This window comes from Lepisosteus oculatus, chromosome 15 (genome assembly GCF_040954835.1).
Source record: "Lepisosteus oculatus isolate fLepOcu1 chromosome 15, fLepOcu1.hap2, whole genome shotgun sequence".
NCBI lineage: Eukaryota > Metazoa > Chordata > Actinopteri > Semionotiformes > Lepisosteidae > Lepisosteus > Lepisosteus oculatus.
In genome coordinates, this window is record NC_090710.1 from 7974030 (window position 1) to 8001412 (window position 27383).

Here is a 27383-nt window from a genome sequence, read left to right on the forward strand (position 1 = left end):
GGAAAATCTACTTAGTTACTAAAGACCTAGGTGGGTCGAAAAGTCACCTTTCAGCAGAACAATGATACAAAGCAAAAGGCCCGAGTTATGCTGGAGTGGCATACAGTAGCAAGACGAAAGTCAATGCCCTTGAGTGGCCCAGCCCTGACTTGCATCCGATAGGAAATATATGACATAAGATTTGAAAATAGGTGTCTATGAACAATCCCCAAACAACTTCACAGAGCTTTAGCAAGTTGGCAAAGAAGAACGGGGGAATATTGCACCACACCATTATGCAAAGCTGAAAGATACTTTTTTTTTGTTTTATGAGATTTTTCACATAAAACAGTCACATTTTCAACATACTTACATTATACTTATAGCTTAAAGAATAATTTTCAGACCCATGTGATCATACAATCATACAAAACCCATATGATATAAAACTGTAGTCTAATCAAGTTAGACAAGTCCTTTTTTATTTCACATACAAAATCAAAGCTCAAGTTCAAAGAGAAGTTCTACACTGAACCACTTATCTTGATTTCAGCAGATCATAAGTTTGTGCTTGACATTTTAGCTGATTAGGCAATGGGAAATTCCCTTAATATACTGTTCTAAATGACTGTGTTCAGAGAGATTACACAGGCAGGGGCAAGAGGGCACTTCCTCTGGGCTTTGTTAAATGGAGTGCCCACGATATCCACATACATTAAGTGTTCTGCCTATTAGGATATGCTTCAACTGATTCCTAAAGTATCTTTTGAGTAATACTCTTTGAAGCCAGATGTTATGTTTTGGTAGACAATATGGTATATATATATATTTCCTTGACTTTAGAACTGCTGGACTACAAAACATGGTTATTAGAAGAGTTATTAGAAGATAAAATACCTCTGTAATAAGAAAATGCTGTTTCTTTGGAAATGTATGAAAATTCAGTTAGACTTCCTTCATCTTAAATAACTGAATAGTAGCATTAGAAAAAAATAATAAAACAATTTTTCCCTTAAAATGTAGACAAATCTAATGTTTTTCTGGAAGCAAACAAGGAAAAAAAACTAACGAGCTAAAAAGTCTAAAACTTATAGCATTCGATTTTAACTCTCAATAGGAAATGAAACTGCAATGGCATTTATGATCAGTCAAATTCTTCTTGACATTTAACAAATGACCTACAGGTAGTTTACTCCCAAATACAGTTCATTATAGATCAATCTTGTCAAGATACTTATATTCAAATTAATAACATCTAAAAACAGAAAAACTATCACATATGTTTATTATAGCTTCATGATGAACAAGGAATTTTACTGAAGTCCTGTTAGTTAAAAACCATCTGTATTGAAGAAAGGAAAAGGTACTCCAGTGAAAATTAGTCCAAATTATTCCTATATTTACATGAAGTGTCATAATTACATGATTATACATTTTTAAATTATAGGAAGAGCCATTTTTAAATAATTATAGTATATATACTTCTCCTTCTTTAAATAGAAGCACTGTTTGTAACTATCCACAAAAATGGCAAAGTTAGTACACAAAAAAATGTTGTGTATCTTGTCATGTATATCTAAGTAAAATTAATCTATAACAATAAGGATCTGGGTTATCACATACTGAACAGTCTAATGGTGGTGAGTCACATTAACATTATTGTAGGGACACCTGCACTAGATAGTAGAATCCATTAGTAATATGATAACTTTTATGGAATCTGTAGGTTCCATGAGACCAAGTTATGCTAGACATAATAGCAGTGGTTATTGATGTTGATGATCCAATTATTTAAACCCTGATTTCCCTAGCAAATTTAAATTGCTCTTTTCCAGCCTGTACATTAATAGATTGAATACTGACAGGTATAAGTAAATACACACTCTTTCTTACAACATATACAGTATACAGTACCATGTGAAATGCTTAAATATGTGTTATTTGATTTAATGGGCTCTACTATTTCCTACAGGTGTAATATAACACCTTGCAGTATAATTCTTAAGCAGGCAGATGGGGAACTCTGACCCTAGAGGTGAAAAATTGGATTATATTGTATTATAAAGTATTTTGGTATATTTATATAAAAATGCAACAGACAACTATCAGTTTAAATGGGGTTTATCATACCTGTCATGTATGACATTGGTTTCTGGAATAAAAATGACATACTGTACTGGTCTATTAACTAATAAGGTTAAAACATTAATTCATCACTGTTCTGATGATGACAGATTATTGCTTGCAGCTTTACTTTGCTTAACTTTCAAAGGCCAAGGCTTAACTTTGATATTATAATTAATACTCCATAATTAGGGATATCAAGTGCCTGATTATAATCTCCATATTATGAGCTGTGGGGGAAATCCTTTACCTTTGACAGAAATATGTGTTACATTTTCTTATAACAAGAAAATAAACACGTTTGTCTATCTAAATGAGACATTACATGAAATGTTATTGAAATTCAAATGCAATATCTTTCTCTCCAGACATTAAATGCTGCTGTAAGTATATTTAGAGCAAACTCCATGCAAGATACCACATACATGGTATACATTCTTCTTTCTATGCACACATACAGTATACACACATACTGTACCTTTATAGAAATAAAATCTATGATTGCTTTGATACTTTGATACACAAAACTAGAAATAACACTAGATAAATTATTGATTGTAATTACTCTAAGTTGTGCACAGAACATAAACCTGACATTTTGTAGATGCTGTGTTTTGTTAGGTTCAAAGATGATTGAAATTAAGTATGAAATAAGAACAGAAATCATTCTTCTGACTTTTTTCATCTAAGCATAACATGCTCTGAAACAAAAAATAATTATATGAGTGAAATCCTTAACATAATTGAAATTCTGGAATTTCAGAGGAGAAAAACTCAAGTTTGTTCATACAGTATGTGGTACATTGAATAATTTTGAATATGCAGCTTTCTAAGTTACAACTTACCCTGCAGGTCAGTTGTTAGCAATTCTTTTGCCAACTGTCTATATACTACACACCCTGGAAAATAGCTCCAGGTAAGATCTCTGCTTAATAGCATAACTATTTGCAACATGCAAGATAAAAAGATAAATAAAACAATAACATTGAAAACAGATTAAGGGAAAGAATAATGGCCTCTAAATGTGGCATGCATCAATCTATTTCTATTGCTATTCACGTAACATCCCAATTATGAATTAGTTTCCACATTGTATTCTGAATCTTTTGTTTTTTGCTTTAAGCAAACAGGTGTGATTTCCCATGTAGAAAGTTTAAATTAGTTTTTTTTTCTTCATTTAAGATTTATCCATGTCCTGAAATATTCAACTTTTAAATGTGTTTATTTTTTTAAATGTTTCACTCATTTTTGTTTGTATTTCTTTATTGTTTTGGCTGTTTTTTTTTTAATTGAGACTAAATACTACTAAGTACTACTAAATCTACTAAGACTAGGCCTAGCTTTTCCAGAGTTTTTTCAATTTTATTGTTTGGTCATTTTCTCTAGACAGCTTTTGAACTTTCACAAAATGTACTGCAAAGTCAAAATGTGGAACTAAAATCAAGGTAAAAACTCACATCATTTTAAGCACCAGCATAAGAAATGGTATTGGTCTTAATGGGTAATTTCAGACAGGTTCAAGCCTACATATCACTGACACAGCCACAATTAACTGTCACAGCTTTCCCATGCCTTAACTCACTAAACAGTTTAATGGTTATCATTATCATTAATTCCCATCATTTTGCGATGCGTGGAGAATATTTTACCAAGGTTTTTGCAATGTCTGAGCATCTGATGCCAAGCTGTTCGGTAAATAAGCATCAGGATGATCTTTTATCTGTACTGCATTTTTATTGCCGCAATTCACTGTACCGTATGAATGACTTTTCTTCTAAATCTGGAAATACTAAAGCGTGAGATTGCTTGAGAGGAATATTTATAAAAACATTTACACAATGTGAGTTTTATTATTTCATATTGACTTTTCTCTGCTAACATAACCTAATTGAATAATTACAGTGGGATATTCATTATGTTTAGGAGCTAAAATTAATGACTTGCTGGATTTGCTTAAAAATGGGTTAGTCCCCTTAAAAAAATGCCAGTCTAAGTGTAAAACATTATTGTACCTTGCATATCACCATTGAAAAGGTTTGATACAATAGTCCATGTTTCAATTGGTCTCTCTGAAGAAATTAAGGGTAACCCCTATCATGAGACTTTGCGGAGTATCATTGAAAAAAATATTTTTTGTTTTGCATTTTTGATATTTTATAATATTATCTTTTCAAAAATAGTTTTGTTTAATCTTTGTTTAATCTTATGCCATAATAACTGCCATATCTCATAGTTATGTTTTATAGAAAGTCAGTAGTCTTTTACTCCCAGACGTATCTGGGGAAAAACATTTTAGGGTAGTGTAGCCATATCCATAACATTGCTCAGCATCATTAGTGTTCAACTTGTGATATCTCACCTTCAGCCTTCATTACACTGTGCATCTGAAATGAATTACTACAGTAGGTATTCATATCATTTCATCTGCTCTAGTAACAAGCTATTAATTAATAAGAACTTACTAAAAGGGCTTAGCCTACTTCCTTTAATTGTATTTTCTTGCAGGAAATTGATTTGAGTCCTTTAAGCTGCCAATAATGTCTCACAGATATCTTTATCAAGCCATCAACTAATAGCTATTAATAATCTAGCAAAGCAACAACATTATCCAAAGATTTTTTTTAATGTTTGATAGTTGTATGTTTTATATATATAATAGTTTCCCTATAGCCCCAACAGTTTTTCATATCAGTTGTATGAAAAAGTATCATTAAAATAAAAATCCTAATAATTCCTAACAATGTCTATATAATTGTGTATATACAGGATTCCCTATCTTCTATTTGATAAGAGATTGGAAAATACAGTATATGAAGACAAATTGATGAGAATAATATACAATATTACACTTTTAGAATATAAAGTATAAAACACAATAATGATCAGACAGAGACTGCAAATTTGAACATTTGGCATTTACTCTGTGACCCGATGATTTTATTAAATTGTGGACTGATGTACTAACTGTATTAAGTGTTTTCTGGGACTGGCAACATCCACTTCTCTTTTTAAAAAAATCGAATAAAGATGAAAGAAAACCTTGAGGCAACCAAAGTAAAACTAACAGAAACCTTGCCGTATACAGAATGCTTTACAGACACAAGGAAAGATTTAATTCCAGATGCTACATACCATATAGAAAAAACAGGGTAAGAAATCTATATTCCTAAGGGATCAGCAAAATTACAGACAAGGTTCTGTATATCATCGGCATTTGAGAAATGCTCGCCGTCACGAGCAATGAATGTTCCTCTTGAGGATACAATCCCACATTATATCGTTTCATAACAAATGAAATCATGATCCTCCAATCGTCAGAATTATTGCTCCATAAGATTTAGAAAGTAGCAATACAGGTAAGGGAGATTGACAAATCCTTATTTGTCTTTTCTGGAAGACCCAAATCCAGTGAAAGAGCAAAAATTAGAATTTATAAGCCATCTTTCAATCACAAAACACACTGTAGGGAAAACAGCTCAAGGAATGCCAGAAGTTGCAGCAATAAGGGTTTCTATATGTAGAGCAGTTAACATACCAAACTTGGAAAGTTGTAAAAATGTCTTCTAAAGTGTTGTATTTAATGCCAGCATATTCTGTCAATGGATTTGATGTTTCCAAAAATTTTTTTACAAAAATTAAGCTTTGCGGATTTTTCCAAAAAAAGCAATCAACCATTCAAACATCACCTTAAATTTCATCTGAAAAGCAAATTTCATTCCTAATAATCCTAATAATCGTCTCCTGTAACAATATGTGGAGTTGGATGTTGGATTTACTTACTATTGTAAATCTACATTAGATTGATTTTTAAAGTGTGCTGTTTTTTTTTTCTTTTTCATTGATTGTTCTTCCTTCCTGACCTTTCAATTGCTAAATTACACTCAGGTTCATAAAATTATTGCTTTAGAGACTGACATGTAATTGTCTATAAAAAGGAGAATAGAAAGGAACGAATGAGTTGACTCTCTGTGGTCAGTTGTACCTGCTGAGTCCTTGTTCAAATGGAAGAAGGGAGAAAGAGGAAGCACTAGAATCCTTTTCAATGACTGAATTCCCTGTGTAAAGGAGAACTGGATCACTAGACTCTGATTTTAAAATGGCTCTACTTTGTGAAGAAAGAGGGTTTTTTTCTGTATACCAGCTAATCACAATGTGGAGCTGTCTTCTGATATTTTAGTTAACACAAGAATCTGTTACATGGAATTCTGTAATTTGTAATAAGAGCTGTTATTGATTTCTAGTGTTTATGTTGTGGTCTGATTAGAAAATAACTCAGTATGGTCACAAACCTGTGAGTGTGAGTAGAGGAAGGGAGTAAAATTATATGATATTAAGATGAAAGGCCATGACTATTAAGGGTTCAAGATCTCAAATTCAGCTCATCAAACTTTGGAATTGTCCAGAATTCAAACTTTTCAATTCAAATAAGGTAAACAGTAGTCCAGATTTTTTTGTATTATAAGTATATTTTTAGGTACAGTATTATGTACAGTATATGCATGGGGCGTTGTGGTGGTGCAGTGATTAGAATTGCTGCCTTGCAACACAGGGGCCCTGGATTTCTGGGATGTTATCTGTGTGAACTTTGTATGTTTTCCCACATGTTAACATGGGTTTCCTCTTTGTGCTCCAGTTTCCTCCCATAGTCCAAAGACATACTGTACCTGTAAGACAACTGGCTTCAGGTAAAACTGGCCCTGGTCTGAGTGTGTGCGTGTGACTGTGTCTGTGAGTGCCCTGTGGGACTGGCATCCCACTCAGGGTGTACCCCATCTTGCACCCATGCTTGCTGGGATAAACTCCGGCTCCCTATGATCTTTAATTTTGAGTAAATGATTAGAAAATGGATAGATTTATATGTATAATCTTTCTCACGTGCTCTGTCCTTTCCCCTGTGCTTTATCTTTGCTATCTTCCTCTCTCTCTCTCACAGCTGAAGTGATTCTTCTAGTTTTCAGTGTGTTCAGGAATTCAGGTATCATCCTATACTCATAATATTGTTAATAATGTTGATACCTGTATATTAAGATCATTGCGTTATGTAGAGTAAATGTTGTAAATCACCTTACATAAAGGCATCAGCCATTTATCAACTTTGGACAAAATCATTATTTCCTACATACCTCAGCCATCCTAAGAGAAGCCAAATGAGTTATTCTACTGTGACGTACTGCACTGCAATTGTGCAGCACTTGACAAAATGTCAAAGGAAAGCACTCATGGGATACATAAGAATATAAGACCATAAGAAAGGCTACAAATTAGAGGAGACTATTTACTGTAGCTCATCTAGTTTCTAGTTGACTGACCCAAGAATCTCAACCACATGGCTAGGTACAGTAGCTTGTTTCTTTATGTTTTTCATAAATGCCTCCTATTCTAGATTTTACATTTTCACATACTGTAGGTTCTACTCATGCCCACTGGTTTGTGTTTCGCTGTTTATTCTGATGAATACCCCTTGGCTGACTTTGTGTCTTTGAGGATTTTGAATAGTTGTATGAGGCCCACTAACAGTGATACTGTAAGTACCAATGGTAAGAGTGGAAAGTGAAATTATGACAAAAACTGAAAAGAAATGTTTTGGTGTATAAGCTCCACAATGCATATGAGGCCAATCCTAGAAAATGACAGTGAGATACAGAAAGAATGTATTTTGAGTTTATTGGAAGATAGTGATGTACAGTATTAAATAAGTATTTTTAGATCTTATTCAATCATTCAACATAAAAAATGTTATTATTTACTTAATTAGCATGTTAGTTTAGAGTATAGCCGTGATATTTTATTATTTTGGAAAACTGTGAAATCCAGCAGTTATCTTCAGTCACAAGGAATTTGAGACTGAATTATGTACATATACTGTAATAGCATTACTAAAGGTGTAAACGTAGCCATTGATCTAAATTTTAGTTCTATTTCTATTAATCCCCCCCATTGACATACTGTAATGCACCATTCTGCTGTTTACTAATAGACAGTAAGTCTTTTAAAATAATAATTAATAGGTTTTCAAAAGTCAAGTTTTTTTAACATAAACTGTTTTTTCTAATTAAATTAAGAATTTCTTACTTAAGTGTATTGCAAAATGGAAGAAATATCTTGATACTACCAGAATTATTTTTTCTTACAACTAGTCACTGATTTTATACAGCAAGCCCGAACATTTTCCCTAATATGCTCAAAATGCCATCCTTCATATTTGAATAAACAGTTTGAAAGAATGAAATACATCTGTTCAATTGAAACTGACCATTAGATTAATGTAAAAAAGAATAATATAAATATAGATACTGTATATACTGTATAAATATAGATATATAGTACATAGTATCAAATGGTTTCAAGGGGCTTAGACAAACAGAAAATAAGATTTATTGGATTACATGTCATCTAGTCAGTTTTGTACAATTGCACACCTGCCAGCCCAGAAATCTTTAATAATATAAATTATCAATACATCCTGATGGCAGATAATTCACACTCCCACATTCTTGTGGTATACTGTATAAGGACGACAAACATTTAAAGAACAGATAGGTAAAAGCTGACACTTCTGTTAAACCAGGTAATTACAAAAGTGGCAATTGTGTTCAATGTCAACACAGTATAGTCAAAGGTTTATCCACATTCTAGGTCTTGGAGAAATATTTAAATTATGAATGTCATGACTTGTAATGCTATGAATGTTATTTGTGCTATTCAAAGTCCTTCTGATCTGCTTTATAAGACAGGAACCTTGAGGGAACATAAAACTAGAATTTGTAAGCACTGTGGTTCAATTAAGACATCGAGACTCTAGCAGTCCAGTCAGTAATCATGTTATTCAAGCTAAGCACAATATTATCGGTGTTTTATGTTGAAACTGAAAAACGTTACCCCCAAAGAAGAGGGGATGATAATGAAATCAGAAAATCTAGGGACATATTGGATTTATCAATTAAACACTTATTCCTAAATCTCTAAATACAGAAAATTATTACAATATAATGTATTCATTACATTGTTAATCATGGCATATATGTAATGTATATACATAATTCATTTATAATTGCCATGATTTAGTTTATTTAAAAAAAAGGTTTAGATTGATTTTTACATTAAGTGGTAATTCATTTGATAGTCATTTAAAATTGCTATCTAAACTTTAAAAGATTGAATTGAATTGCACATTTTAATTTACAAGGGTCACCCACAAACCTTTTTTTAACTTGGTCAAAATGCATCTGACGACTTATTGTTGTGTAACTCCGAATATTGAATAATTCTGCAAGAAAGTTGGAAAGTTTAATCCTTTTCCTTTTTTTTTTAATGCAGGGCATTACTATCTGGCTGACCCTCGTTTATTTGTACAAGTCTTTGATAATTGTAACATCTCTTATGATTGTAACTCACTTTGTAATTAAGTAGTTCAGTTAGTTCCTAATCAATGGAATAGAGAAATGAGACATGTAAAGTATTTGGTGTAACTTGCCTAACTAAGGGAATGGCAGCTCAACCAAGAGGACAGGCTGCCAAACCCCCCTCATTACTGTGACCAGTGACTTGGGGAGTTGCTGCAAGGGTGTATATCAGAATTCAATTCAATTCAATTCAACTTTATTGTCATTAAACTTACACAGGTGCATAGTATAACGAAAAGTGTTTCTCATTAGTCACTCAGGTGCAGTATATAAAAAGGAAAGGACATGTGAGAGAGATAGATGAAGGGAAGTGCTGGTTGTGAGACTTACTGTATGTAGGTGAGTAGATCTGTGTGAGATTAGGTTCTAACCATCCTCCTAAAGTTCTGTTACATTTGACAGTTGATTGTAGTGTTTCACCTTTGGAATGCCATGTATTTGGAAATTCTAGACTAGCTTATGACTTTTCACTAGCTACAACAATGAAGTACTGTATATCACAAGATACCTGAAATTCTAATAAAACCAATCTTGCATTCTATAAGAATAAGAGGTGTGTATGAATAATCAGTGTGTTATTTTCTACTTTTGTTGTTTCATTTGTTTTTTTTTCTATAAGAAAGGAGTATTTTGCTTCCTTAATGTCTTTGTATTGGAACATACATGCAAATAAGCATTTCATTGCACTTGTGCATATGACAAATAAACTGGACTGAACTTTCAGGACCAAGACAGAAAGTTATCTTTTTTGTCCTTGGCTTTAATTTGTGAAAAACATTGTAGATTTTAATTATATATTTTTTTCATTGCTAACCATATTTTTTTTTTTGAAATCCCGTTATTTGAGTGGAATTTTTTATTCACTTTATTATTTTTTATGAAGCTAGGTTAAAACAGTGATGTGTCCCTGGCTTTCTTACTCATTTCTTTTTCAAATCTGTTCTCTCCAGTGATAATGTGGCAGACCGATAATATTCTACAGCTGTGGGAGAAGAAGATTTAATGAAAATGAAAAGCTTATCTCAAGAGGGTTTAAATCTCTAAGCTAGAAAATGATTTATGTTCAAGATCACTGCAAGGAAATCACAACCATTTTTGCCCTTTTATAAAAGTTTATGACTTAGTAGAATAATTCCCTATGTTATTTTTTATTTTTAAGAAGACCTACAGTGTATGTAAATAGACCATACTCCTCATTATTCAGTAGCATATTTACTTGCAAGGGCCATTTTCTACCAACCATTCTACTGTTGTTAAAGCCAGCAACTTACAGAACACTGTGTGAGCTTCAAAACGTTCAGCTATATTATAAATACTTCACCAGGAATAATGACAGATTAAAATCAGAATCAAATGCCCTGTGAATGTTTATTGAGTATTTTAATTATTACACATTTTGCATTAACTCGCTTGGTTAAAAAGCAGCCTCCTGCTCAGACTCTGAAGACACAGACTTCAATTCAGAGAGAGGAGTTAACAGAGGTAGCTGCAGTGTTGCAGATGGGGTGGGGATGGGAGGCATGTAACAATAATATGAAAAGAGGTGTTTGTGTGATACAGTAGTGAAGGTCACTACTAATTATGATTTAAGACAACTGGGTATAATTTGCTTTGCCTATCATGATCTCTCTTAGCTGAACATCACTTGATCCCTCTTACTGTAGCTGAACATTTTTCATTTCATGATGAATAATGACATCTAAGATTCAAATGCTTTATGAATGCATACTGTGGATTTTTTAAGAATATTGAGTTTTGGCTTATCTTGCTTGGTTGAGGGGCAGCCTCCTGGTCATATGATCAGGAAGCTTGCACCCCCAAAAGAAACAAGCGGACCTCAAAAGCACCAGCACAGAAACAGAAATGTGAAGAATGTGGAGGCACTTGGGGAATGCAGCTTTTCAAGCAATTCTATTAAAAATCCATTTTTTTTCAATTGTGACCTCAAAGAAAGGCAGGGACCATAATTGGGTGTAATTTAAAAAGGCATGTTGTTGGTAGGTTACCTGCTGACTGAGCCAGAGGTAGTACACCTGACATACAGTACCTGAGGCAGAGAAGGTAGCATCAAGAGTAGCAGGGCATGAGCTGAAAGGGAAGATCCTGGGGCTGGCGGCACCAAAGTGCTGGAACCATGTTGGCCGCCAGGGATTGAAACAGAAGGAAAGGCAAACAATGAATTAGAAAAGAGAAGGCACACATTAAAAGCTTTAGGACACCTCCTGACTGAACTACACATACTGTAGGATGCCAGACAGACACAGGACTAAGGAGGTGGAGTCAGGAGCAGCAAGGGCCAAGGGAGAGGAAGCCAGGGCTGAAGGCAAACAAAGACATTGTGATGGGGCCATGTTGGATGCCAGGAACAGAAGCAGAAGGAATCACAGGAGAAAGATTAAATTAATCAACAGGAGGATGAGGAAAACAAAAGGGAACCGGAAAAACATATACTGTACTTCATCCTGATGAATAAACATTCACTAGCCTTACATTTCTAAAGATGTAGTATTCAAATTTGTATTTCAGTTACAAGTAAAAAATAACTAGTATTTGAAGATATACATAGATTACAAAACTAATTTAATTAACTATCATATGGTATTTCAGTATATCCTCTGTTCAACAACTGCAATGAAGTAATTGATGTCTAAGAGAATTTTTAAAATAATCTGATAATCCCTTTTATATTTGATGTCACCTACTAACACAGCATTCTTTCCAAGCCACTACTACCACTTTCTCATGACCATTAGTTAAAAGTTAAAATAAAAGTAGCAGAAAAGTTCCTTTAAATTGATTATACTAACTAAATAAAATTGGAAAATAAGCTTGTTGTTGTGTCTTGGGAGATAACTTCAGACATGATACTTTGGGAAAATAAGACTAGTATAGGCCATCAATCCAATTATGAATTCTCAATAACCACTTAGTCCAATAGAAGGTCACAGTGTGTCAAAACCCGCAATGGCACAAAATGGGCACAATGAGCAGACAACTACTGTAAACTTCTCATGGAAAATCACTATACACATTAACAATAACAGACTTCTGTTGTCTGATTATAAACATTCTACTGTATACCATATATGTCTACAAATATATATATACAGTATATAACATCTAGAAACATTTAAAGTACAATGTAACTGAAACAAAATGCATGAATTAAACACATTAGAGGCAATTATGATATTGTTGGAACCTCAGAAACACAGCTCGCCAGTAGAATGATGGAGATTAATGCAACATTACTGAATATACTGCACACCAATGTTACAGAGAGACAGAAACAGTAGAAGAGGGGGAGGTGTATGACTTTATATCAAAAACAGCATTTTAGCTAAGGAACTAAACCCAGAGGAATTAAAATTATCATAATTTATAAGTTTAAAATGTATATCAAAACATTATTAAGATATAATACTTAATAGGAGTATGTTATAAACCACCAAAATACAGATGTTAGTTTTAATTCAACACTCCATAATAAAATGAAGAATGTATGTACAAAAGAACAAGTACATACTTTCAGCCTTCCTCACATACTGTAGACTGGGTAAGACCTATAGAAATTGAGATCAGAAACAGAAATATGTGTAATCAAGCTCCTCACTCATTTAATAAAATAACAAAGGTTAAAAATATCTAGACAAAACTTTAGAAGTTATCTACACATCTAGTGTATATATGTAATGTTTGCTTAGTAGTTATGGGTTAAAATCGTAGTAGATTTTAATCGTACTAGTAGTCGTAGTAGTACGACTACTACGTAGTAGTTTAATCATAGTAGTAGATTAAAATCTTCCAGCACATAATATTGAATTTTCTGATATTAAATTTTCACTTCAAACAACAGGGAAAATAGATAAAAACTTGCTAATGGAGACCCATAAAACCTGAAATTTACTGTAAGTATACAGACTGCACTGGCCACAATTTAAGTGAATATAATCTGAAGCCTGACCTTTTAATGGCCTTTTAAACCTCAAGGACCTCAGTAAACAAAATGATACAGTATACACCATTATGACTTTATGCTATAGATACAAAAACGTTTTTTTTAATGAATTATACATGCAGTCCAAAGAGGATAGTAAAACTAAAAATGATGACTAAAAAGATAAATGCCTTGTCATAATAAGAAAGTAAAAAAAAAAACATTTTTGGACACAAATGTTATAATTGTCTCAAATAATATTAAACATCACATATTAACAAAAATATTATCATGTGTACTACATTAAATGTCATGTGGGAAATGTTTGGTTTAAGAACACCATACTGAGAAATAAATATGTTCATTTAACATCTTCCCCTCTGAAAACACAGAAGGGACTGCTTCACATGTGAAATGTGTTTTAAAATGTAAAAGGGTCTTTTCTTCCCCCTGCAGCATAGACTGATATTAAGACAATAACTCTTTCAAACCTTCCTTTTATTGTTTACTTTGTTTTATTTATTATAAGTCAATATTTATACACTTATATACTTATAACATACAGTACCATATCATTTTACTTGCAAAATCTAAAAATTATGACATGGAAAAAGTATATTAACTTCCATAAGTTATCTTGTACCCCAAAATCTGAACCCCAAAAATCTACTTGTGGATTTTTTAATTTTAGACATTATATTAAATGTACATATTTAATCTAAATGTTGTCTCTGTTTTTTGGGGGATGTAACAGAAACTGCTGCATATCTGGACTGCAGGGGGATCAACTGAGACTCATCAGCAAACAAGAGGAAACATATCCAAAGATAGATGTATAAAAAGCTTAATTTATTTTCCTGGCCTCTCTTTATGGCTAAGCTTCTTTATTAAATAGACTCTCCTAGGAATTATAACAGCAAGAACAAATAAAAAGTCTGTTTTCATATTAAGATTGCCAAACCTCATTCTTATTTACGCTCTTCACTTTCAGAAAAAACGTTCCACCATTTAAAAAAAAATTGTGTCATTGCACAGAAGTCTGGGTGGATCTTAAATTCTAATCTCAGAATTCTGCTTCCCTATACTTTTTCAGTATAAAAATAGCAGTGACACCAAAAATTGTAAGGGCTATTTATGTGTTTACAAAACAAGAATTTTCTCTTTAAGACAGATTTAAAATAAAGGAGCTGCTCACCTAAGAATGGCTGTCATTTTTTATTACAGCTATGTTGAGAGTCAAAACAGAAAGCATGATAACACTTGTTAATGCCCTCTGTCATGCAGTATATATCGTATATGGTTTGACCTGTCAGCCCTGATCAGAAACTAGACACTTCTAGAGTAATTGAGTATTTGGTAAAAGCTGGCAGCATGATAGATGTAAAAGTCCCTAGACATCCATAAAATATTGTGTAAGCATACTGTACATAGGAAAGGAAAGAGACTGACAAGTGTAAATGGAAATGCTTATTGTAAAATGATTATATGTTTTGATGACCTTTGCCAGACTTGAGGGATTAATCAACTAATTTGCATGCTCAAGCAAGATTTGCTTGGATAACTCAACCAGGAACATGGAGTTATTAAATATGAGGAACAGTTCAAATTAATCTAGATAATAAAACAATTATGAAATGAAGGGTTTTATTTTTTTAATTCAAAAGAGTGATTAGCTAAGCAGTCCAACACTCTTTTCTGGCTTAGAAGCAAAGGTTGGCTGCAGTGATGATACTAAGATGTTCAATCATTTTGTAGGAGAAAAAATATTTTCTATAATGAATACAGTTATTACTAAAGGTTTTACCCTTGAGTGATAATAAAGCTGTAAATACTTTTAATGGCTCTGTTCACTAGGGATGTACTGTACATAAAACTGTTTCACTGGTAACCTAGTCATAAATGAAATGAAAACCCTTAACACACTTAGACATCGGATATAATGCATTGTGGCTTCTACTGGATTTAAAATAAACAGCTGATGGTTAAGCACACTTTGGATTCCAGTTACATATGCAGCCTTTGAAAATGTGCGAGGTGCCTCGCGGCATACCACAAGTGGCGTGGCGTAACGAAAAGCAATGTGTATTACAGCTTTTATTTTTTCAAATAATCTGAGGCAGGACTGCACTACAGGTGGTGCAGTGAATCCAGCTGCAAGTGACTCACAAAAATCTTATTTTAATCCTAAAATAATTAAATCATTTAAAATCATTTAATCATAAAATCATTAAATGTTTATTAACCCATTAGTGCTTTTCTGTGCTAATCATTTAACTATAAATGTTTACCATATCTTTAATTACATGCAGTATACAGAATAATTAGTAATTGTGTAGAAATAGTAATTAGAAAACAGATCATTATTTATTAAAGATTTTGATTTTTAAAAATCTATTATGCAGAGTGACTTTAAACATATTTAAAAGCAAATGAGGTAAAATAAAAAAGAGGCTAGTAGTGACTTGAATGACTTTCAAAGAATGGCTTACGATTGCGTACTGCAAGTTGTATTGGAACTGGTAAAAGTCTGCAGTATGTAAAGGGTTTTACTATAAGAAAATCACACTTTCGCCACAACAACGCTACAATAATTACGACAAAATATTTTTGATTTACAATATGCTGTTTTAATGTGTATCTGTTGGGTTTCATTTCCTCTGTTAGCAATTATAACATCAGTAATTTTAATTGTTTGTTGTATATATAAGATACACTTCAAACACTTAGGTTTCAAGAATTTAACAATGAAAACAACAAAGTATGTAAATTTGTTTTCACCAAGACAAATAAGAAGACAAGTTCCTTTGACCCACCAAAATAAACTGGAAGCAGTAAGATAAAAATATACTCTATAAGAAAAAGACAGTTACAGATAATTCAAGACAGGCTTAATGCCAGTTAAGAATTGTTTTTTATACAATGAAAAACTATAAATTAAAGAAACAGAAAAAATATTGGAAAATAATATTGTGAAAAGAATTCATAAAAAAAAATATTGTAAGGCAAATAAACTTTTCATTTTTCTTTTTAAGGGTAGGAGGTCATAAAAATAGGTATTTTTAAAAGGTATTTTTGGTCTTTAAATGGTTGCCAATGCTTGGAGGAAAGGACAGAGTGTAAGTTTCAATTAGGTATCAGAAAAAAGTATTGTGGACCTACATGGCTCTTCTTGAAAACATCTGGGTCAGATTTGATTACTGCACAAATGCTATACAATGTTAATAATGTACAGTCCTTTTGTGATTTTTTGTCAAATCAATTATAACATACAGTAGATAGCATGCACACTCACGCTTGGTGACTTGCAGCACTTTGTTCATTTCGCCACTTCCTGATCCCGAACAACCATCTTCGTCATCACAGTCTCCACTGATCTGGCCTTCATGATTCCCACTGCCAGTCTCTATCAAGTCCAAGCTGCCATACTTTGGAATGGATTTCCCCTGCAACAACTAAGACAACATGCTTATTTGTTGAATACTGTATATAATATCAATATTATGTAATTACAGATGCAGCCATTCAAAATGCACGGTAAAACCCTGTACTACGTGAAATTATAACATTTAGAAAAGTTTCATCTATACAAATGCCACAGACTAGTCTCAATTGTTTTTTTCTGAATGTCACACTGAGTTCAATATTTAATTTACACCTAAATAAGAAAGTCAGATGTTAGCATAAACTATTAGTAATCAATAATATTACAATTCGCAATGTAATAATTTGTTGCACTTCTTCCACATCTTGTAAAAACTGTAATTTACAATAATGTGTTCAAATATACAGTATGTTGAATCTGACTATCAGAAAATATGTAAAATACAAAGTTATAAGTGAAAAAATAAAGGTAAAATGTAATTTAAAATTAAGACAGGATACACTTTTTTCTGTGTCTCTTCCTACTCTCTCTTACCCGCTTTGATTTGGACACAGAATGATTAAAAATGGGAGGAACATTATCATCTTGCACCAAAGGGAAGGAAAAAAGCCATCTACTGTAAAGCTTTCAGTGCTCTGTCTGTGTATATTCCAATCGCAGCGGGAGCAGGGTGTGTGGGGAAACGTTTAGGCTGCATTTGAATTGGGGCTCTGTTTTCTTCACACCTGAAACATTGTTTCTTCTGAAATCATTTTCTTCCCTCTTTAGATGATATTTTGCAGCCTACTGTATGCATGTTTACATAGCTCCCTATGTGAATTCTCGTTCTTGACTGAGAAAGCTTTAGAGAACTTTACAACCATTTTTATTTTCAACAAATTGTAAATATGATGTTTACATTGGCGTTTGTATTAATTTTTCACTTAAGCGTATGGAGGAGTGTCAGCTGTCAAGGAGAGCTCCCCCCCCCCCCCCTTCCCCTCACAGACAGACTGATAAAGCAATTTGGAAGTGTTAACTATCCAACCTTTGGAAAGGGTTCAACTGCAGCAGCCACAAATTAAAAAAAAAAACTTTCACATCCTTGCGAAACAATCATGACATTCTCATCCAATCAAAGGTTTGATGTTTTTTTAAATTTTGAAATTGTGATCTTCACATGCAGGTGTGAAGTAGAGTTAACAGCTTCAGATTTAAAAGGTTATTAATAATATATTCCATGTCACATTAATATTGGAATATTCTTACAAGTGTAAGAATACACAATGTGTCTCCTCTATAACTCTTTAGTTTACAGAGAAATTCTGCCAGAGCCACACAGCATTGTCTAATAATACTCTTCTTGTGTCTAATTTCTAGGGAGTAACCCTGTTACAAGAAGGAACAGCGCATCAGTCCTTGACTATGGTTAAACAATACATATGATGTCTGGTGGAGTTTCAGCGTTCGCTTTTCTATAATCTGTACAGAACTGTGAAGTCTCATCAATGTTTGGTACCAATAAACAGGGGGGCTTCACAGACTTCCTTCTTTGAACTCAACTGCACTCCAGTAAATAATGTACAGTTTATCACTTTCTGCAATTCTTCTAATTTAGCAGGATTTGCGCGATAAGCACATTGTTTAATGGGGATGACATTACCCACGTCTATATCACTATATAACACAGGTTGGAGTCGGAGTGTCTGTTAATAAAACAGAGAGCCTTCCAATACAAATTAACTACTGCACGATTTTTTGTATCCGTTTCAGCTAAATGAGGGGAATTGAATCAGTCAGAATATATGAAAATATATTTTGGTCTTTTGAAATATATATTTTTCACATATTTGTTTTTACTCATTTGTATTCTTTATATGCAAGTATAAGAGAGCAAATTAAACCACAATATTATATAAGAAAAAAAGGATTAAGGTCATGTCATATATACTGTACTAAGCAATCTATAACTGCAACAAGTTCATAAGGGTATTTAATAGGAAAATATTGATCATTTTGTAGCATGGAAAACTAACTCTTTATTAAACAATCATTAGACATGTAAATTCATTATTCTGATAGTGATCAAAGGCTCATAGCCAGCTTTGGAAGCAATACAAACTGTACATGTGCAACACCTGCATTGCACCAGCTTGCAGATGCTGCCTTATTGGATTATGCTTTCTTCCTCTCATACAAGCTTGAGAAGCTTGTGTACATGCACGTGATCCCTAGATGCCAAACGTTGTTCCAATTCGTCTCACAAATGTACAAGTATGGTAAGTAGGGAACGGTAGGAGGATATGTATCTCGTCAAATTATGACAGGTACCCCATCTATAAAAACGTCACAGGAAGTCCTACCCCCTGGACCCAACAGCATTACACTACAGAAAAGAAGTTCCACGACTGTAGTTTTGTGCTTATAGCTTTTATTTGTTCCTCATTGCCCACGATTGCAGATTTGAATTCCTCTCTGTCTTCCATGATGGTAGGGTCTTTGGCCATAGTTGTAGGTCTGACGAGGTACTGTATATGGCCTGTATTAAACTTTTAGAGCTGGCTGACCAGGGTAGTTGAGTGGTTGAGGTAGGCTTTGGGACTACCCAAAATCACAGAAATCCTATACCTACAGGTGTGTTTCATATAGCTTATTACATTTTTGAATACGTAAGCCACAACAGGAACCTACAGAATAGTATTATTTGTGTAAGGATTAGGATTTTTCTCACATTATGAACAAACTGAAGCTTGCTCAGAGTTCCTTCTTAATTTTAAGATTTGTTGTAAAGCAGCATCGAAATAGAAAATTAAGGTAGATAATTTATAGTACAGCATTTCTTGGTACACAAAGGCTATGCTAGGTAATGAGTTTAGGGTCTTTGAATTGGTAACCTAGTATCACCTTTCTCTGGAGAAGAATGTAACATGAAGAGGGCCACAGAAGAAATTCTAGAACCTCCCAGTAAATATAATAAATTTAATACTGTGTGACTGACAATCCTGTCGTCAGCAGAAGTAAAGACTGGGCTAAATATTCCACATAAACATGGAAATTAATTTTTAGACAAATTAACCCAAAATCAACTGCAGTGGATTTCAAATAACTAAGGGAAAACTATTAGTTCAAATCTAAGTTTAGCATATTAAGTTAAGAAGACAATACCCTTCTAAGGTTGATGAACATCTTTCCAGACAGGAGTGATTTTCTTTTGAATTGTTTATAATTTGAATTTAGTTACTCATTTGAAAATCAAAGTAAGTTCACAAAATGCAATTAATTAAAACTGTTTATAGAAAAGGGAAAAGTCAATTTGCGTGTTATGTTTTATGAGATAATTATATTTTCTGCATTCCATCAGAATTCTATCCTCCTATTCAGAATTCTCCTATTTCCACTTGAGTAAATCTATTTCTCTCTAGTGAAAATCTGGTTCTTGTCAAACAAGCTGCATAAATATCAGCACATATACACTTTTATCTTTAACCCTACTAGATGTGAATGTGTATTTTCCCTTATCAATGTAATGACCATATTGTCCTCTGAATCACAATCTGAGTTTCCTTCCAGTTGCCCAATTCCTTCACTCATCCTGATTGACAGTTTGAGGTAGAATAAATATCTGTTGCAAATGTTTGACTATGTTTTCAGAGCTCCCTTTTGTCCTTTTTACATATATGGTTTGTAATTAAATAAATGGAAGTTTAGAAAGTATGACAGCAAACTCTTTCACTTGCTCACGTTCATATGTCTGAATCATTGTCTGAATCAGTAATCTGAATTGTTTCTTCATCCCATGTCTTCCTTTACAGTTACCCCTCTATTAAAAAAATGACAAAAATAAATAAAATTTAACCAAATTGAGATGCACCTTATACTTTATTATTATTACATATCAGTAGTAAGGTGATTTTTTTTTTCTTTTGTATCTATATGTACCTATATTACATCTATTGTCCTACTGACATTTATTACCGACCTCTGGGATTTAGCAGGTGAGGTTAGAAAAAAAATAATTTAGGCTGTACCGAGGGGGATCCCAGGTGTTGAATAGGCAAGCTGCATTTTTTTGCTAGGCCCAGTGAGGATAAAGTGCATTGATGAACAGGACTAACGTAGTCAAAGCTGTGGGAGAGGCATCTAGATGTTAAGTTGAGTTCTACATACTGCCTGTGCCTTACCATCGGCAGGTCAATCTGTGTCCCTGTGTCAGGTATACAGGTGTCACTTGCCAAGTGGTGTCATTGGCACAAGAGGGTCAGGTGAAAAATTTAGTGGTTATTATTTTGATATTAATAATAAAGATCTGGTGCTTGATGAAGACTGAATAATAATAATCCCTTACACTTATATAGCGCTTTACTGGACAATTTCTTTTATTAGGAATTTACAGATAATGGTGACGTCCCTCCACCACCACCAATGTGCAGCATCCTGGATGATGCGATAGCAGCCATAGAGCACCAGAATGCTCACTACACATCAGCTATCAGTGGGGAGGAGAACAGAGTAATGAAGCCAATTCAAAGATGGGGATTATTAAGAGGCCATGATTGGTAACGGCCATTGGGAAATATGGCCAGGACGTTGGGGTTACACCCTGACCCTTTGAGAGAAATGCCCTTGGATTTTTAATGACCACAGAGTCAGGACCTCGGTTTAAGTATTGAATACTCCATTGCTAGTGCTGACTTCCCTAAGAGAGGAGAGGGGAACAACATATAAATATTAGGCTCCCGGAGGGGTTAGAAACAACAGAAAAGACCTCTATAAATGAGAAAAACTAAAGCACCCCACTTACAGTGTTGAAATGTGTGAGGAATATAGTGAAATGTGTGCCAAAACATGTTACTAAGCTACTGGTGATTACATTTCTTACAAATGTTCAATCTAATCTGCAGTCCAACTAAATAAAGTAATCAAAATGGACAATAAAGCAAGAATCACATTTGATTTGTTTTCAGAAAGATGTACAGTATATACAATATTCTTAGATCATAGAATTGTAGTATGTTATACAGTACCTGGTTCCACCTATTAATTTGTGACCAGAATTCTATATACAAAATAAGTAAAAATAACTTCACAATTGTGAGATAAGGTAAAATTCAGACCCTGAGCTTGCATAAGCACTGTCACTCTTTATCTTAACATTAGAACAACAGAGGTGGATTGATATACTTAATTTGCACTGACTGCAAAGAAAGGAACAATGTGAAATAATTTCACAGTATGATTATCTGTTAGTGAAGCCCTTTTGTGTAAAATAACTAAAGGTGATATTAACTACTTAATTATTTTTGGCAATGCAGAAGGGACAACTTTGACAGATCATGAAAAAATAATTATATATTGTATAGAAAAGAAATGTAATTCTAAGCTTTTGCTGTACAGTTTATTAGTAGTCATGGTACTGCTTGTAAAATGCCTGAAATGTAGAAATGAGTAGTGCAATGTAAAACATGCTTATGAACAGCTAGTGCAACATCAAGAGAAATACCTGGCGTGTTGTTTGCATCTGTCTCGTTAAGTATATCAAATAACATAATAAGTAAAATACATAAAATACAGGAGAATGACATTTGTAGGAAAACATACTTATGAATTTATCTGAAATTCATATAGACATAATTTTTGATAATTACAATCACCAGTATTCCATGTTTAAAACATTCACATAAAAACTTATTCAAGTTGCATCGAATGACACTTGGGGGAGTGTTATTTTCTACCTTTGTTGTATACACTTGTGTGAAACGCAGAACTCATTTGTGTTAGGAATCAGGCATCTTTCCATTAAGAATGATTGTCATTTACTTTGCCCTTGGTAAATGGGAACACAGACAACTTAAGACCAAAGACAGAACATTGATCTATGGTAACACCAAGAATTTCCACCTCTTGAAAATTGAACTGTTACTGCAATTTATCCAAGTGATTTAATTCCAAGCCTACCAAAGCACACTCACATTTTATAACTATCTGAAGCAAAAGGAACACTATTGTCCAAGCATGATGTATTGCCAAACAGAAAATAAAATAAGAATCTACCACAAGGCCATTTGTAATGCATGTCGTCTTTTAGTTACAGAAGTGGTGGCTTATTAAATAATCAATCAAACCTTTCAAAGCACCAATCTTTTCATTTTACATTTGTACTTTCTTTTATTTGCAATATAATAATGAACATTTTAAAAGTAATATTAAAAACCATGTGGGCAAGAACTTTGATGTGTGACATTTCATGTATTAAACATTTTCATATGTTGTTGTAATTTAACTGATCATAAAAATAAGGCTATGGTGTTCTGTATGAAAGAAAAAGCTCAAAAATATTTGTTAAAAAATTAGTAAAATATCTTTCTCAAAGGGATGCAATGCAGCCACTACTAAAGAACAGCAAGCACCTGCATGTGTTATAGCCATTCTGTGCCAGCAGCCCCACTACACAATAGATCAGGAGGAATTAGAATCTGCTTCCCCATATGATTTTAGTGCAATCCCAGAATACAAAACTAAGACATTGGAGATACTCTACTACAGTATGTGATTGGTTAGGTGATCGTATAAAACCAGGAAACAAAGGTTTACAAGTAAGGGGCTGTACAGCAAAAATAATAGTCTTGACTTTGCTGCCCTAAGATTTTTGAAGTCTTCTGTATACTAAAGATGAGTTGAGCTGACGATTGTTGCTAGGAAATAAAGGCGTCATCATTTTCCACACAACTTAACCTCTATATCAGACTGATATATCTATTTAGAGTAAACTCTTTAAAAAAGAATGTGTCTATTATTGTAGCAGGAAAACAACAAACCTTCCTGACAGTCATTATATGACAAATCACAGCATAGCATCATCATTGATCTGACAGAAACTTATAAAGTTCAATTTATTGATGTTAACCAAATAACTGAGGCAGAGACAGGTCAGAGTGTAGTTCTCAGCTCCAATAAATATTGTCTCCAATACTCACAAACCTTTTTTCAACATAAAAGAAGCAAGATTTCCTTTGTGTTTCCAATATTCCTGGTAGAACTTCATTTCTAAAACAACAGTCACAACAAACTACTTTAAAAACATGATTGAGACAAATTAAAAACTTAAAAGCTTAAAATATAAACATAAATGACTTTTCACAAAAATTCTGATAACTATTAAGAGTTTTCTGTATCTTGTTTTCTCACAACACTTGATACAATAATACAGTACATTCTTATTTATAACAGTGATCTCCTGTAGTCAAGCTATTTCTTCAAGTGTATTAAAAATGCTCATCTTCCCCAAACCAAAAGGGCAAATCATTTATTGAGAATTATATGTTCATCCAAACAAAATACAAATGACAGCGACAGAAAAAACATGAATCATAAAATAGTTGTTCCAACTTCTATATATGACTGTGCTCTACAGTATATCACATTAAATAATTCTTAAAATATTTTCCCAGCATAAAGCTGCCAAAATTTATAAGACTTACATTTCATAGTCATTTCAGAAATATTAAAACAATGTTAAAATAAATGCTAATGCTTTCCTCAGAGGGAAATAAAACGAAAATGTTGTTTAAAGAGAAACAAATGTTTGGTTGTGACTCAAAAATGAATTTGCTTAAAATTCTGTTATATAAACAACTCACACTTAATTTTTCTTGACAGTGCTTCCAGAGATGAAAGGCTTATGGCTTGGATTTGTCATACAAAAATTCTTAGAATTTATTGTCATGAGGAAAATGGAATTAAAAGCATGGGAAAGTAGGCAGATAACACAAGGAGGTAACATGGTAACAGTTAAAGTATTTGTTCAAAAACGTATATGCCTAATACAAAAGGAAACACAAGAGCTTGTTGTTGTAGGATCTGCACTCAGCTCAGACACAATATCTTAGATTTTTTGGTCCCTTGTCCCTATGGTTCTCCTCCACATGCATCTTGCAGAAAAATAAAATGCAAAAAAACAAGCACTGTACTGCAATCATTTTTTTTCTCTAGAGAGCATTTTCAATTGTTGTTGCCATTGCTGAAAATCAGATGAGAGCTCAATGCTTGATTTTTTAGAAATTCATCATCCACTATGATCTATATACAAAAGGTTAGGCATAAAGGAAAAGCAGCAAAAAGCATAAGAAACATAGCAATCTTGAATGTACAATAGGGTGTTTGCTGTTTACACTTATCAAAATGAACTTGTAAATGCTGCAATAGCTTCTTCATGATTATAATTTATAAACAGTGACAAGGTGCAAGGTAGACATTTTTGTCCTTAAGCCTGATATTTTCTTATGTATTATGCTTCTCGGAATTATTAAATGCATGTGATTGGTAATCTTTTTCATAATATATTTGTATGAAAACTTTGTATGAAAACTAACAATATACAGTATGTCACATCAACATGGATATTGTTTGCTTGATATGGCCATTTTCTTATACTTTAACAGATATTAAATCTAAAATACAATCAGTATTAAATAAGCAAACATTTTGCAAACTAATAAAAATGAATACAGTCAAACATATAGGAAAATATTATTTCAGAAAGGAACAGCAGTGTGGAATCAAAATAACTCCACTAGGAGACCATTCAATCATTATTTGCTTTAAAAATGAATTATGCTGATACTGAGTTTATTATTTTCATTGCTATGGAAGTAGAGTTAAACTTTCCTTCTTTTCATTACACAGCAGAAACACCATGAGACCACAACAAGAAAATTAAGAGTCCTGTTGCCAACATCATTTTTTTACTTGATCATCAACAGAAGCCCAGTCAGAAACAGTATGAAAAAAGAAGTGTGGCTTTCGTTGAAAGAATTTTGGTAAAGCAATGAAAACAGTGGGGCAGAATGCTGCAGATAGGCTTATCCCAGGAGGTATAATCTCACATCAGTGGTACCAAGTGAAGGGAACACATCACAAATGAGAAAAGAAGATTTGAGCCTACTTCAAGGTCAGAACCTCAGCCAATATTCACAGCACATTTCATAAAGTTTCTGGAGTCACAAGTAATAAAACCTTAACTTACAGTTCAAGCTTATGATAGTAAAAATTGAACCATTAATAATTTGACATAAGAGATGAATAAAAACCTAAAGGCTGATGATCAGTATTCATACTGTGAACCCTCAGGTTTTTCCAGAAATTAGTTGTGAGTAAGTTCTAGCTGGATAATGGCAGCAAAATAAAAAAATTAAACATAAACGAGATACCATGGAAGTGATTATGTAATGCCACATCAAAGACAGAGGAGTAAGAAAACTCCAACATTAATAGACTCAAAATGTATCAAAGAAAAAAATACATTAGTAGAAAGAGATTTTCTTTCTTTAATGATTTAATGACTGAATTTTAATATTGCATAAAACACAAAGCCAATTGTAATTGCAATCACTATACACAAAAGATAAACTTATGCATTTAATGGTATTGCAATGGGGAGACTAGACCACAAACACCATTCCACTTTAAAACGGAATTTCAAATTTTCTAACTTTAACTACAGATGAATAACACATCTTAAACAGTCACCAAAGTAAGGGAATTTTGCGAATCTCCTTTTGTTCTACATTTTTCTTATGGCCTTTTCTTGCTGTCATTTGAAAATCCTTAAACAATAGACAATCCAACCATGTGTCTGATAAATGCAAAGCATAACAGTATAAAATATATACTGACTTTAAAAGTGTATGATATGCATTAAAATATTTATATTTTAAAATGCACATTTACATGTCAAATATCCAATGTATTGTTTTGCTCCAGGGTGTTTATCAAAATGGAAAGAAACAATTGGAATAAATGTGGCTAACTTTGCTTCTAATATTAAAATAAATGTTTACCACAATTTTTTTTGTAATTTTGGATCTGTTTCTCACATCTCCACTTCTACTGTACATATTCAGTACATACTGTATCACTATCAGTTATAGTGCCCTATGTGAGAGCTCAGCTGTGTCTGGACCACATTCTTTAGTAACCTTGGGAGAAATGGGCTGTTGCTCTCCCTTGCATGACCAGTTGCTTGAAGACAATTGGTCAGGTGACTGTTTACAAAGCAGAAAGCAGAGGCCTCCTGTGTCTATTGGAGTGATGTCTAATGTCTGAAGAGTAGAAGGCAGATCCTCTCTGCACCATTCACAGGAGGAAGATATTGACTGAGGACCTTCTGATTCCTCCTTTTAAAAGTCACCTGACTAATTATCTTCAAGCAACTAAACAATCGACTGAGAGTGGTATCTCATTCCCTAAAAGGTTTCTGGGGAATGTGGTCCAGACACAGCTGCGCTCTCACGCCTAGCAGAATAAAACAACCTTTATGTCATTAAGATATAAAATCAGTCGTACATTTGTGCTGCTGGTACAAGTGTGATATGTGTGGTTCAATATTAAATATTCCGTGGCAGACTAAAAAAGGAAGCAACTATGTTTCAAACTATACCAGATATTTAGTGAGATAGCCTGGAGGGTACAGGTAAATATGCCATATTAATAAACAGGTACAATAATGGTTCTATACAGACCTTTGATTGTTACAAAGAAGGAAAAAACATATGTTATAAAACTCATTAAAAACACTTAGTAT

General features: G+C 33.2%; 1 protein-coding gene across 3 annotated transcripts in view; it reads right to left on the bottom strand.

The window, feature by feature from the left end:
* gpc5a (glypican 5a) overlaps positions 1 to 27383 on the bottom strand; it is a 320984-nt gene that overhangs the window by 118336 nt on the left and 175265 nt on the right. For 2 of the 3 annotated variants that reach the window (XM_069178958.1, XM_015363661.2), the window contains one exon: positions 16736 to 16895. In XM_069178958.1, coding sequence (XP_069035059.1) covers positions 16736 to 16895 — 160 coding nt within the window. Of the gene's footprint in view, positions 1 to 11553; positions 11633 to 16735; positions 16896 to 27383 lie in introns of all 3 variants that reach the window. The other variant, XM_015363662.2, reaches the window with a different exon arrangement.